The sequence below is a fragment of the Platichthys flesus genome, chromosome 8 (assembly GCF_949316205.1).
Source record: "Platichthys flesus chromosome 8, fPlaFle2.1, whole genome shotgun sequence".
NCBI lineage: Eukaryota > Metazoa > Chordata > Actinopteri > Pleuronectiformes > Pleuronectidae > Platichthys > Platichthys flesus.
The window spans coordinates 5,720,379-5,733,738 of NC_084952.1; the positions used below are offsets into that span (position 1 = coordinate 5,720,379).

Genomic DNA, 13,360 nt, shown 5'->3' on the forward strand with positions numbered 1-13,360 from the left:
AAAACGTTCTGTCTTACAGTTGAAGTAGCAGCTATGAAAATGCCTCCAATAAGATTATTATCTTATAAGATATTAATTCATGTTCAGTTTTAAAGCTCAACAAGACCATAGTGATACATATACATCTTTATGTCATTGGAAGTAATTAGAGTGTGTTGTATAGGAGTTTTCATTGGCCTTGGGCTTGGGACAACCAGTACATCAAGAAAGGATTTCTAACTTCCATCTACATTGACAGGTCAAACAATAGAGAAAACTTCCTTTTCTAATTCCTCCACTGTGCAGCTAAAACTCTCTGTCAGGAAATTTTCTTGTCAAAGCTGTCAAGACAATATTTTATTTTCTTTCACTGTTGGAAGGAAGCTTCACCTCGAGACCCCTCGAGTGACCAGCGAAGTAGGCCGATGCTTTGTGTTACTGCTCGTCCACATGAGGTTATGTAATATGTCTCTAATCCCCGGGGCTCTGCTGGCAGCAGCACTGCCAGTCCAGAAGTTATTGAGCCAGTGAAAAGGTCTTACTGTCTCTTATTTCACTTATGTGTGAAGCTGGAGGTTTTGAGTAGAAGCAAGGTGATGGAAAATTAGCTAACAAGGTAATAGGATGTTAAGGCCGAGATGGAAAATATAAAGCACCTGAAGGTGTGTCGGAGCAAAATGTTGGCATCTGTGTCGGATTAAATTCCTTACATTGTTTGGACAAGGACTAAATGCTCTGGCCGGCATTTTGTTTTGTTCCACAAGACTGAGCAATGTTTTAATCAAATCAGTCAATCAAATATGTCTGTGGATGTTGTTGACACTGCTTGACATTGTGATACAAAAAGGAATTTAGGTTTTCTTACCCGTTGTGTCCCTAACGTTAACAGAGGAGAAATCGGTGAACAGGAGTAAGAAGGACTAACCAGGCAGGTTTTACATAATCCTTGAGTCACAACATATTACCACTTTGACATGTTAAAGCATTGCCTATTGTGTTTATTTTGTGTCTTCATCTAGTGAATAATTACTCGCATTGCGATGGGATTTGCAAACCTTGACAGCACTGTGTGGGAATGGTGTAAAAAATCGAAAGGCATCAATAACATCGATCCTGTCATAGTAAAATAAAAGGGACATTTTCTTACGGTTCTTTTACCTTTTCATAACCAACAATTTGACAATCGTGCCATCGTTATGCAGCTGAGCCCTGGGGGGTACGTGAATGGATATCTTATGAAAACAACACATAATTGAACTTAACAGGTCAATCTGTATTCTCTTATTGGAGCTGTACTTTTTTTTTTCACACTGTATTTTAACAACTTTCAGGAATAAATATTAGCCAGGATTAGCTTTTAGTTGATGGAATAGAGTTTACATGTAGACAACAGTTTTGTTATCCATCCCAAAAGTCTGTAGTTGTATAAAGTCTATGTAGTGCAAATTTCCTCAAATCATAGCCTTCTAAATTTTCATTTAATTACATTTGTGAAATCCGACTAAGAATTGTTGTAATACCAACAGTAGTGATCAGAGCTGTGAAAAACACAAACATATTTGCAAGAGATTCATGTGTCAACACAATCAATAATACAAACACAACATCATGCAAGGTGAGCAGATAGTTTGTTGCACAAATGATTATGGACATGTCAGCTATAATGAAATTTCCAAAAATCCTATTTGTTCCGTTTTTTTTCTTGTACTTCCCCACCTTTCTGTCCTGGTTCATTACAAACACGTATTTGGCCTCAATAATCAAACCAAGCTCAACATATTTAATATCGAGAAATACACTCTAACTGTACTAAAAGTATTAATACATGACTAAGTAATTATTGATGTTTCTATCATCAGGTCATCTGGACCTGGAGGGGCTCTTCCTGGTTAATGGCAACGCAGAGCGTGTGGATTGGCTGCGTCAGCGCTATGACAGTGGTGAGGAGGTGGAGCTGGAGAAGGAGGCTGACCTGGCATCAGCGGTCAGTTTGCTGCGTCTCTTCCTGCAGGAGCTTCCTGATCCTGTTATACCAACAGCGATACAGGGACACATTCTACAGCTACACCAAGGTGTGTGTGACAGGGACTTCTTATACACCTCTAATGCTCTTATGTATATTTCTCCACACACTCGCCCCACTCTCTTTTTGTCCACTACTATTTTTTTCTGGTGCTTGTTGCAGATACTGATCCATTTTTGCTTCCCTTTGGTGTGAAGTTTAATGGTTTTGTAAATCCCCTGTTTAGGGCCTAATCTGAACAAATACAGAGGCACAACAATAGAAGTGAAACACACTCTTGTTCTCCATTTTGGGATTTCTTTAAAGATGGTATTACATTTTTGAACCTGTCATGATTGTGACTATGGAGACAGATCCAAGCTAAGCTGTGAACACATAGTACAGTTGATCTCTAAATTAAGTGGAAAATGGCTGAAACAAACTTGTGCCAAACATGATCCTAGATATCTCTTCCTCTACAGTTTCTTTTAGTTGCCTTAGTTATTTATTCTTAAGTTATAGGCATTTTTGTAAAAACAAAGAAAAGATAATCATGATCACTGTTTCTCTCAGAATTTTTTTTTTATCGGTGGTGGCAGCTACCGTTAGGGTGGGAGCAGGCAGAAACAACAACTCTGGTCAGGCACATGCACACAACATGCTCTTGTGCACACCCTGAATTGGCCAAAGAAGAAAGAGGCAGTGTTCTGCCTGCCTGCACAGAAAAACATGAAAAACGTAACCTTCTGAGGTTGTCTGCTTGGGCACCAGTCCATGTGTTTCTAAGAGAATGTGACAGTGTCGACAATTGAGCACTGCAGACAGCTCAACGAAGCAACAGAGCAAAACACTTGTTTTTAGGGGAAGTATAATTTATTTTGGGTGCCTCATTAAAACAATGGGAAACACAGATGTAGATTGCTGGTATTTTGGAATATATCATTAATGGTTCTTCTGACCGAAATCAGATTAAATTTTTCACCAAACTAAGAAGTGGAATTATACCTGTTTTAATGGAAAATATCTATTATCACCTCTTCAAATTTCCCACGTGCTTCGTTTTTACTCTTTGTCTACAACTGTTTCTATCAGCGATAATCTGCTCTAATCCTCTTCTCATGTAGATGGTTGTTCCTGTTGCTGAAATCCAGATTGCAGCATTAGTAATGTTTTTAAAGGCTCCATTTTATGTCATACATTTTTAACTATTCTATAATGGAACTACTGAACTACAGCAGGAATTACTCATTCCATAATCCATATCCGCTTTTAGTTCATTTCACCTCAGAGGGTTGAACACGTTTGCAACTGTGTCATACTTTCACAGAAAGAACACAAAGGAGAACATTATAATTTACACACAGTCATACAAAAGCTGTGTAGCAGCATTAAGTGCGGCATGTATAAAGTGCACTGGTGCTAATGGGAACTATAAACCAACACCCTTTTTGCAGTAAAACAGTTTACCGTAATAACAGTGAGTAAGAGATGTGCAATGGAGGTTAGGAGGATGTTAATAGTTGCGTGTTTAATCATAACCACAAGTCTATTTTTAACCATCCCTAGATTACAGTAATGAGGAAGAGCTGTGTAGAAACCTGAAGTACCTGCTGCAGCAGCTTCCCCAGCTGAACTACGGCCTTCTGCGTTTCCTGTGCCGCTTCCTGGCCAGCGTGGCATCCCTTCAGCAGGAGTGCTGGAACATCGGGGCGCTGGCCGCCGTCTTCGGGCCAGACATATTCCAGTAAGATACCTGTACAGGGCAATCTAATAATTGTGATTAACACTATCACTGTGCCTCAAAAGCTAAACTGTCAAGTATTATGTGCAGAGGACAGGCAAGAATATCTATTTAGCTTTTTTGTGTTGTTTAAATTCATATGTCTGAGCGTGAAGTCATAATTTATAGCAACAGAACTGGCTTCAAATGTATGCATTAGAAATAAACTCATCTAGCTTGAATTGGCCCATATCATCAAATCAACAGAAATGAATCAGGATTACTGTAATGGAGACATTTATTTCACTGAAGCCTCACATTTGGCAGTGCAGCTGGTACAGCCACAGATTGGACCGACAGCTGTACTGCTATGCCTTCTTCATTTTACAATGATGAAGAAAGCCTCCATGTGTGTACAAAATACGTCAAAACACATAAGCACTTTCACAGATGTTTATTCAGCTACTAGAATTATTGAATATCCAATTGGTGGCATCGCATAGTCAACACAACCCTTTCTCGTCCTCCATCTGCAGTCTATCATCAGAAGGAGAGGACCTTCGGGACCAGGAGACTGTAAGCAGAATCCTGGCAGAGTTGCTAGATAACCAGGATTGCCTGTTTGACTCAGAGGACGATGATGTCTCCACCACCAACGACTACAGCTCCATCAATGAACAGGTACTGCTCATCTCAACTTGTCTCCACGTGTCTGCATCTTCTCATCAGTCTGTCTCTTTTTCTTAAATACTGTGAATCACTATCTGCTTGCATATCTGGTAATATACAAATACTACACATTTAAGAAAAAGTGGTTTTATTCATAATTTTGTTAATTTAGTTCAAGCTGTCAGCAGCAAAACATTTCATCACATCTCACAGAGAAGTGGTCCTCTTAGCGTATTGTCCTATTCTTAATACCAACTCTATATAGAATTATCACCTTTGAAGTGATGATTTATTCAGTGATAAATGAAATAAAACATATCGAAAAATGTACAAAAAACATCATAATATAGTCTAGATATACCACAACGTTAGGACTATGTTTTGGATGCTGTTTGCCAAATGTCGACATTCCTGACATATGAGCAAAGAAATTATAAACCTCGTCTTTGTCTTCTTCTCTTGTTTTTTTTTTTGTTTTCCTCTGTGCCCAAATAGTAGAATGTGGCATTTAACTCTGCCAAGGTCAGGGTTGAGATTCCTTCTGGGTGGAATCAGACTAATCCTTTGATAAAAAGGAGAAGATTAAAATGTTGGTATGCGATTAGATTACATTGCGGAAAAAGACAGCGATAAATACAAGATTTACCAGAGAAAAATGAGTGGTGATGTAGAGTAATGTGGCATAGAACGGTTTTATATATCTTCAGATGAATCATTTCTTATTTAACAAATCATTTGGTCTGTGAATTTATTAACTTCAGGTTCTGAGCTGTATGTTATCATGCTTGATATGTTGAAAATAATATATAAAAACAGACCTGCTTCGGTCCTTCATTACAAAAATGAACTGCATGAAAAAATCTGAAAAAGAAATAAGAAGTCTTCTGATTTTTCTGAATTAGTTTGAACAAACACCTTCATTTATTTGAATTCTCAATATCTCCTGCAGTAGATGTATTAATCATTTAACAGTGATTATTGATTTGTATTTAGTAAAAGATCTTGTAGCATTAACATCAATATTGACAGGAACTGAATGAGTGTCTTGTAGTGCAACAGTGACTTCAGGCTGAGAATAATTAATAAGCCGCTTAGTGTGTAGGAATGTAAGTAATGCTCTTCAGCTGTACTCACGTCCTCTATCTATTCATCAACAGTACATTGTATTCCTGAACAAAAATTGAAAAAGAATCTGGAACGACTTGGCACAACCACCGTGCACAGTGGTTTTAGATATACTCTGTCTCCCATTATACATTCCTGTTGTTGTCTCAGGCCGGCTTTGAACAAACAGAAAGCGACAGACTAAACAAACTCAAAGGCATTTCTCTCTGTTACCCGCTAACACAATAGTGCAATGTGTGGCAAAGGTACCATTTAACATCAGGTTGTTCCTTATTTCATTGTTAGTAAATGTCAACGTAAGCACAAACACGATACTCACGAGAGTTTATGTTGAAGTGAAAGGTTACAGTGTAAGTCATTGTGAAATTGTGGTCAGAAGGGAAAGAGAAATAGAAACCTTATAGTATCTGCAATAGGTCAACCATTCAAAAACGTTCTTTATGTCTGCTTTAGTCTCTTCTTCTTCAGAAATTCCCTTCCTTTCAAAGGCTGTTTTGCTATTTTTCTGATATTTTTGCCATCTTGAGTCCTTGGAGTTGTCATCTGTGATGTCCTTCCTTAAATGCATTAAAACATCTGATCTCTTACAAAAGCTCTGGTTTTGTAAAAGAAAACAAATTACATTGAAATTCAGAGCAGCAGTAAACTTGAGTAAAAAAATCCTCCCTTGCAAATCATTGAATTTTTTTTTTTTTTTTCAAATTCAATTATCATATCTATCTGTCTCCCATTGCAAATTATATTGGCTGTTCTCTCAGATGAATGAGAATATAAAATTATCCAGAGGGACAATGAGAAAAGGAGCAGAGGAGGACAAGGCGCTCTGAGAGACTGAGAGAAAATCTGTAAAGACAAATCATCCAAGCAGCGATTCCTGTGTCTTATGTAAGAGAGAGGGCAAAAAAGTAGGAGGAGGAGAACGCAGACAGAAAGATGGGGGAGAAATGGCGAGAGAGAGAGAGAGGAAAAATAATACAACAAAGGGAGAGATGGTGATGGAGAGGAGGGATAAGAATAAAAAAAGCTGGTGATGATGTAATTTTGCATCTCACACCTACAGCCCCTGCACTACACTGGGGATGGCTCTGTGTGATCAAACACTCATGGAGGGGATTATCTCCCACAAACATGCTACATGCTTGGACTTTAATGCTTCAATAAGACTTAAGAGTAAGTAAGTAAAATGCTCAAAGGGTTAAGGACAATTCAAATTAAACTACAGGAAAAACTGGCAATGTAAACCTTAAAATGGGAGTTGGACAAATAATCACATGTAGTGTGTGACAGAGAGACAAGAATACTGTTGTTGTTTTGAGGTAAATTTGGGCCAAACTGTGAATCTCAATGAGGCTGCCAAGTGCCAGGCTAGAGTTTGGTTCATTTGTTGACAAAATACAAGTCAATGGAATTGTTATGTTAAGGTGAGTGTGTGAATCTTTTCTCAGGCTTGTTGTTGCTGTTGTGATGAAACCAGTGATTGTGTTGGTTTTCATTCAGCTATTAGTTAAAAAAAACAGTGTTTTACTTCTGGGGCCTATGGACATCGCAGGGAACAAATAAATGCTACTGAAAATGATTACTTATTTGTTTTAGATCAAACTTCAGCACTTCAGTTTCTGTGCGATCAGACCAGAGAGAACTCAAGGTTCTTGACGGAGCTGAGGGTGAAGGCTTTACTGTCAGGGTCAGTTTTGATTCCTCAGCACAAATTCTAAGAAAGCACTGCAGACAGAAAACAGATTGTAGTCACAATAAATATATTATGTCTTGTAGCATTATTAAGCTGTTGTCTTTTGAATTATATTATCCAGAGTGCAAGTATTTGGACAGCTTCTCTGTTTTTCAATTTACATAATAGTAATGTTGGCTGCTACCTTAAAGTGCTGAGAATCTAATTCAATTTGAGTGGGTTTATAAACAATATAGAAGGTATAGAGAATAAGTGTATGACATCTGCTGACTCTGAATCATGAGCTGTTCCTTTTTTTATCTTCTTCTTTCCATAATATTAATAGGGCTTTAGTTTATTTTTTCTGTCTGTTTAAATTTGTTCAAGAACACCACTGGTTTCTTTTTGTTTGTTTTTAGTTCCCTGCAGCTGAATCTCTATGTTTTTATGAGGTTTATCAGGGGGTTGCATCTTGTGGAGACTCCGCTGCAGTTATTGTCATGAAGTCTTCTCTTGTTAACAAGGAAAATGTACGCCTACACTTTGGAGAGTATTCTGCGCAGTAATTGAAAGTATACCCAATGCCTTTCTTTGAGAATGTAGCGGTTATTTTTGTGTCCTCCACATAGTTCTTTCAATTGTGGCCTAGACCCACTCAAAACAATGATGAGACTTGGCTCTTTATTGTAATATCCATTTTGTTGTTTTAGATTGAATGTGCTGAGGCCCAGAGCCTGAAGAACAACACATGTGTATCTGTCCAAATACTTATTGCAGCAGCAGTGTGTAGTGACCATGAAAAGAAAGCAAACTGTTCTGTCTAACAAGGTCACACCCCATTGTTTTGGACCTGCTGTGCATTGGTTGTAGAGAAAACAAGACATGGTTTGTAGAATTGATTTGATTAACCACTGAATTTAAGAGCTGTGCTTCTTAAGCTCCTTTCAGACATAATACAGAAATGTGATGTTGCAACAGCAATATTACTCTTTTTGATCCATGTACATTTCTCAGCGTGCATAGATCTGAAGTCATTGTATTTATATAATGAGACAGAAACATTTGGCAAAGTTTGCACAGGAAAATTAAAGGAACATTGAATATCCAATATATTTAACCTGCGCCATGAGAGCAATGAGGAATTTGAATGAGACCCAAATTATTTTTATATATGTATATTCATTTATGGATCTCTCTTCATTATAAAAGACATGACAATGAAGTTACAATTGAATTGGACATTAATTGGGTTCTTTTTCAGGACTTTTCAACTCGCACTTCTTGATATTGCTCCCTCTCACACAACAGGTGTTAAATATATTTTAAGTAAGATGTTTCTACTGTAAATATCCTGTTAATATTCTGTCTGAATAAAGCCATACACATCATCAATGCAGTGGCAACCTCTTGGCCAAGCAATGGGCAGATGAAACCACAACAGTTGTGTTTTTTGTGTTTGTAAAGGGCTTTAGTGGAAGCTGGGCTGCTAACACAGGACTGAAGACGGCCTTACTTTACCTCGTCTGTTAGTTTAACCTCGGCAGATTAACAAATCAGTGTGAAGCTTGTTACTTTGCCTGTGCCAAGTTAGCAGAGTGCTTCTGGAGCTGAGCCACGTTACAGATGTCGCAGCAAATGTACAACTGTACTATGGACATTAATTAGAACGGGGCAAATGGACTAACGTTAGTGATACCAGAATATGTCACAATGTTCAGTAGCAGGGAACATCTTATTGTAGGTTGGAGTATATACAAGCATAACCTATCTAAGACATTGCAGAGAGATGTTTAATGTCTCTGAGGGGACACATAGTACCAACACACTTTTTTTGTTTCATCAAACACAACCCGGGTGTTGATGTATTCACTTTGACAGCATGTTATGAGTAGTCGGGAGAGAATGCGAATGTCCATAAATCAGTGGCTTTCCACACTTTCTTAAATTGAAAGCTGCATCACACGGCCCACTCACTGCAGGCACGATGGGCCAGAGGACTTATCTCCAGTGAACCTGCTGCTGCAAGTAAACAGTACAGTCAAGCAGAAAAGGATGAGTGAGGAGACGTGTAGAATAGTTTGGAGTTTCACTGCTTAAATTCTGCCACTTAAATACCAACATGTTTATTTTGAAGACAAGATATTCTTCACTTAACAATTACTTGGATTCCTTCTGGTTTTGCAAGTACCTTGTGTATTCACAATCTCTCCTCAAGCTATGAGTCGAGTGAATAGGATCAGATTCAGGAGCAGTTCAGAAATGTATATTTCTGCCAAGGAGGTTTGGTTTTTTGCCACCGCCTGTTTGTTTGTTTGTAAGCAGAATTAAACAAACACTACTGAAGGTATTTGCACAAAACTTCGTGAAAGAATGAGTCATTGGCAGAGAAAGAAGCGACCACATTTTGGAGTGTATCCAGGATTTTTTTCATCACTTTCTTTAACATTGTGAAATAGCTTTTTCTTTTTACATTTTCACCAATTCCTCAGTGAATAATTCATAGCACATGATGGGAAAAATGGAGGTTGTGCAATTAAGTGCGGATTGATTGAATTAGAGGGGGCTGTTGGGATTTGGCGGATAAATAAAACCATCTAGTTCTCAACTTTTCATTTATATGATTTAAACCTAATCAATTTGTTTTGGGGGGATTTGATTCTACTTAATAAGTTACTATCATCAGGTTTTGTTAGACAACATTTTCAAAACACATTCAGCAGGGCAGATAAAATACTTACATTAGAAATCTGGAGATTATATTAAATAAAGAAGGACTGAGGTAGTGACTATATTCATAATAAAGGTTGAGTCTAAAAGAACCTTTAAAACCACTGATATACTGAAGGTCAACCGCAGTCAGTTTTCATTGTTCTGTGTTCTTGCCCCAGTTACCGTTCAACGGCCAGTTATTAAAGCCACTGAATCTTGTTTCTCTGTTTTCCAACCTCCGAATCACATGTACAAGCTCACCGACACATTAAACACAGCAACTGCTCCGTTTAACCTCAGTGATTTGTGCCTTAATGCGATTAAAGTTTTCCACTGTCCAAAATAAAGGGATAATATTTCCAGCCCTGTGAATGACAGGTCATCCTGACAGGATTTAACGCCACTTATCCCTTAATGTTGTTACGTCAACTCAAAGACTTTCTGATAACTTAAGTCAGCAGAAGCCCTCATCATATTTTCGTGCAGTAGGAATAAACCCTTATAGCTCAGGTGGCACTTACACGTTCCTGTTTTATTGTTCATCATTTCAGCGTGTGTGCTTTGATGGGTCGACACAAAGTGTCTTCTGTTTATAAGGTGACATCCAGGCTTGTTGTTTCCACGTCGCTGATCAGAGGCCTTGATAATTTGCTCTTTGAAGCTGGTGTTTAATTCAAGGTTATATTCAAGGTATCATTCATGCATATTACTGCAGGATGGATCTGAGTGAATTTTTACATCATTGTAATGGAGAGCAGACTTTTCAATTCATGTTTTTATGTGCTACAATTCATGTTTTTATGTGCTACAATCCTGCAGTTTTTATTCTGAGCTTTCCACAGGGCTGTGTTATTGTCTAGATTGTTTAGATTTATAGTCTCATATGGAATAGTGTCATTCATTGTCAGTCATAATTTTAATTTGACAGTGTAGCAGATTATAATATATAGCAACAAATATTTGGCTGCTTTTTTTATAAATGCTGAAGAATCCCTTGGTTAATTTTATTCAACTGTAATTTATACAGCAGAGAACACAAGGGCACTCAGACTGGGTGTGCACAGGTATTGAAAATAAAGAATTGAAGTGCATTTATTTACGTGACTCTGTACACAAGAGGTGCACACGGGCTGTTATGTGAAGTATGAGGACGTGATGATTTGCAGTATTTGTTTTATTTCCATATAGTTTATTAATATAGTTGACAAACAGAAACACATACAAACACACACACAGAGGAGTCCTATGACTCATCCTTCCTAGTCTGCACATGAAATGATGTAAGAATGCCCTGACAGCCAATCATAGCTCCTAGAAAAGATGTTTCCATAGCGACGACACGGTGACAGCAGCAGTTGGTGTTGCTGTTGACATGAGTGAAGGGGGGGGGGGGGGGGGGGGGGGGATATGTCAGGGAGGAAAGAAAGAGTCTCTCTTGTGACGAATCTCATTCATGACTGTTTAACCTCGTCTTGTAGCTGGGTTTTTCCCAGTTATGTTTAAACTAACTGTCTGTGCATTAAAAACATGCCCCCTACCTTCAGTGGGTAATATTATATTAAAGATAAAACAAATAAGCGGTATTATCCCTTGAAATGTAATTAGCAGAGAAGAGATTAATTCGATATGTATCATTGGTAAAGTCCAGCCCAAGGATTTCTCTTTGTGTGACTTTGCTGTGAGCAAAGTGTAATATGATGAGTTATTTTTGTCCACATATTTAATCTCCTCCCTCCCTTCGTCTCGCTTCTTTTTTACTTTCCCCTTCTCTCCTTCCCCTTCTCTCTGGCACTTCTTTCACCCTCTCTTTTACTGTCAGATTGATTTCTTTCTGCCTTTCATCACTCCCTTCTTCTTCTGCCTCTGGCTCTCTCTACCCTTTCCCCACTCCCTTTATTGGTTGCCATTACCTCTGGCTTAAACCCAGAGTTGAGCTGCACTGGTCAAAATAACAATGTTATATCATTATTTTGTTTTGTGTAATGTGATACTATAAACAATATTATGTAATTAATCAAATGTCCCTATGTTCATGGGGCTTTATAACTGCCGGTTCCAGTTTCCATCCCACTTGTAAAAGGAACAAATACCCACTGCTTTGCTTTTTTAAACTAAAACTAAAATACTTAAAAGCACTCTCATTGCAAAATCTCTCCTAGCTTTATTTTCTCCATATATGCTGAATATTGTTCACTTAATACAGCCATATTTTTTTCTTTCCTCTTTTTCTATTGAAATCTAAATTGATAATTTTTTTTTAGTAAATCAAAAAACTGACTGATATATAAATCATGACGTATCAACATCTGTTATGACATTTTATTTTATGTTGAGCAACACAATAGTTTTGACATAGTATCATGGATTCATAGTTTGCTTGCTACATAATGTGTAATGTGACTGAAAGGGGTACATTACTCCGTCAACATGAAAACGATACATCCCTGACCGAGCAGCACAGTAAATCACTTTAAACCCTCCATCCCTCCTTCCTTCTTCTCCTTTTTCTCATCCTGACTTCATGCTCACTCCCTCTATTTCTCCTTCCAAGAAGATATTCTGTATCTCAATCCACTGTATCCACTGTATCTGAGGTGTCAGTGTGTTACGCTTGTGCTTCATTTCTATTTATGGAACAAACTGTGATGTCTTGTCCCTGTTTTACACACACTGTATGTTCAAAGAAGATTATTTGATCACGTTAACACCTTTCTTTGAATCTCTGTAGCCAGAAATGTTTTCCGCTATTTTCTGTCTTGTGCAATTCTTCAGTCACTAAAAGAAAAAGGAAATATAGAATGAATGGTTATTTTTCCACCGCTGTGAAAGCTCGTTATGAACTCCCAACATCACACATGCTTTCTAGAGAAGTCTGTTAAAGAAATAAACTTTGGTACCGAGAACATCTTTTTGTAAATTAGATTTCAAACTTTGAAAGTTTGCCAATCTCTTTATTGCCATATAATCTTGTTTATTCTTGGGGGGGGGGCCTGGAATAAGATTTATTATCTCATCCTCTGAAGTCCGTCCTGAGGCTAAAATGTCAGTTCCAAGAATTTGCTTCTAAGGCTTATTACTTTATCAGATGGTCTTTGCAAGTCTGCAATTGCAGTTATTTTGGAGGAGTTGTCAGTCTACTGAAGTCAGATGAAACACCATGAAAATGTATTGTAAATTATTTTATAAAATTCAAATTGCTTAATTTTGGCGGATATGACAGCAACAAATAAATCAGTGTTTAGTAATTGGCCAAAACAGTTGACCTGTAATTAAAAAAAAAATTAATCTCAATAAATGACTATGATTTTAGTGCTAACCTTTGTTGTTCTTCTATTTCTGTCTTCAGATCACCGAGCTGTTGGACGATGATAAGTGTGAGGCGGAATGTGAAGAGCTCCCCCAGGACGAGGAGGAGGGTCCCGTCTCCTCCGACTCACCACAACACAATCACACTGACGACAGCCCCGCAGCCAGGTGAGATACTACG

General features: G+C 37.9%; 1 protein-coding gene across 6 annotated transcripts in view; it reads left to right on the plus strand.

The window, feature by feature from the left end:
- Window positions 1-13,360, plus strand: part of fam13b (family with sequence similarity 13 member B) — a 46,254-nt gene that overhangs the window by 2,901 nt on the left and 29,993 nt on the right. For all 6 annotated transcript variants that reach the window (XM_062394435.1, XM_062394439.1, XM_062394437.1 and 3 more), the window contains exons 3-6: window positions 1,839-2,051; window positions 3,548-3,725; window positions 4,238-4,382; window positions 13,220-13,347. In XM_062394435.1, coding sequence (XP_062250419.1) covers window positions 1,839-2,051; window positions 3,548-3,725; window positions 4,238-4,382; window positions 13,220-13,347 — 664 coding nt within the window. The remainder of the gene's footprint in view (window positions 1-1,838; window positions 2,052-3,547; window positions 3,726-4,237; window positions 4,383-13,219; window positions 13,348-13,360) is intronic.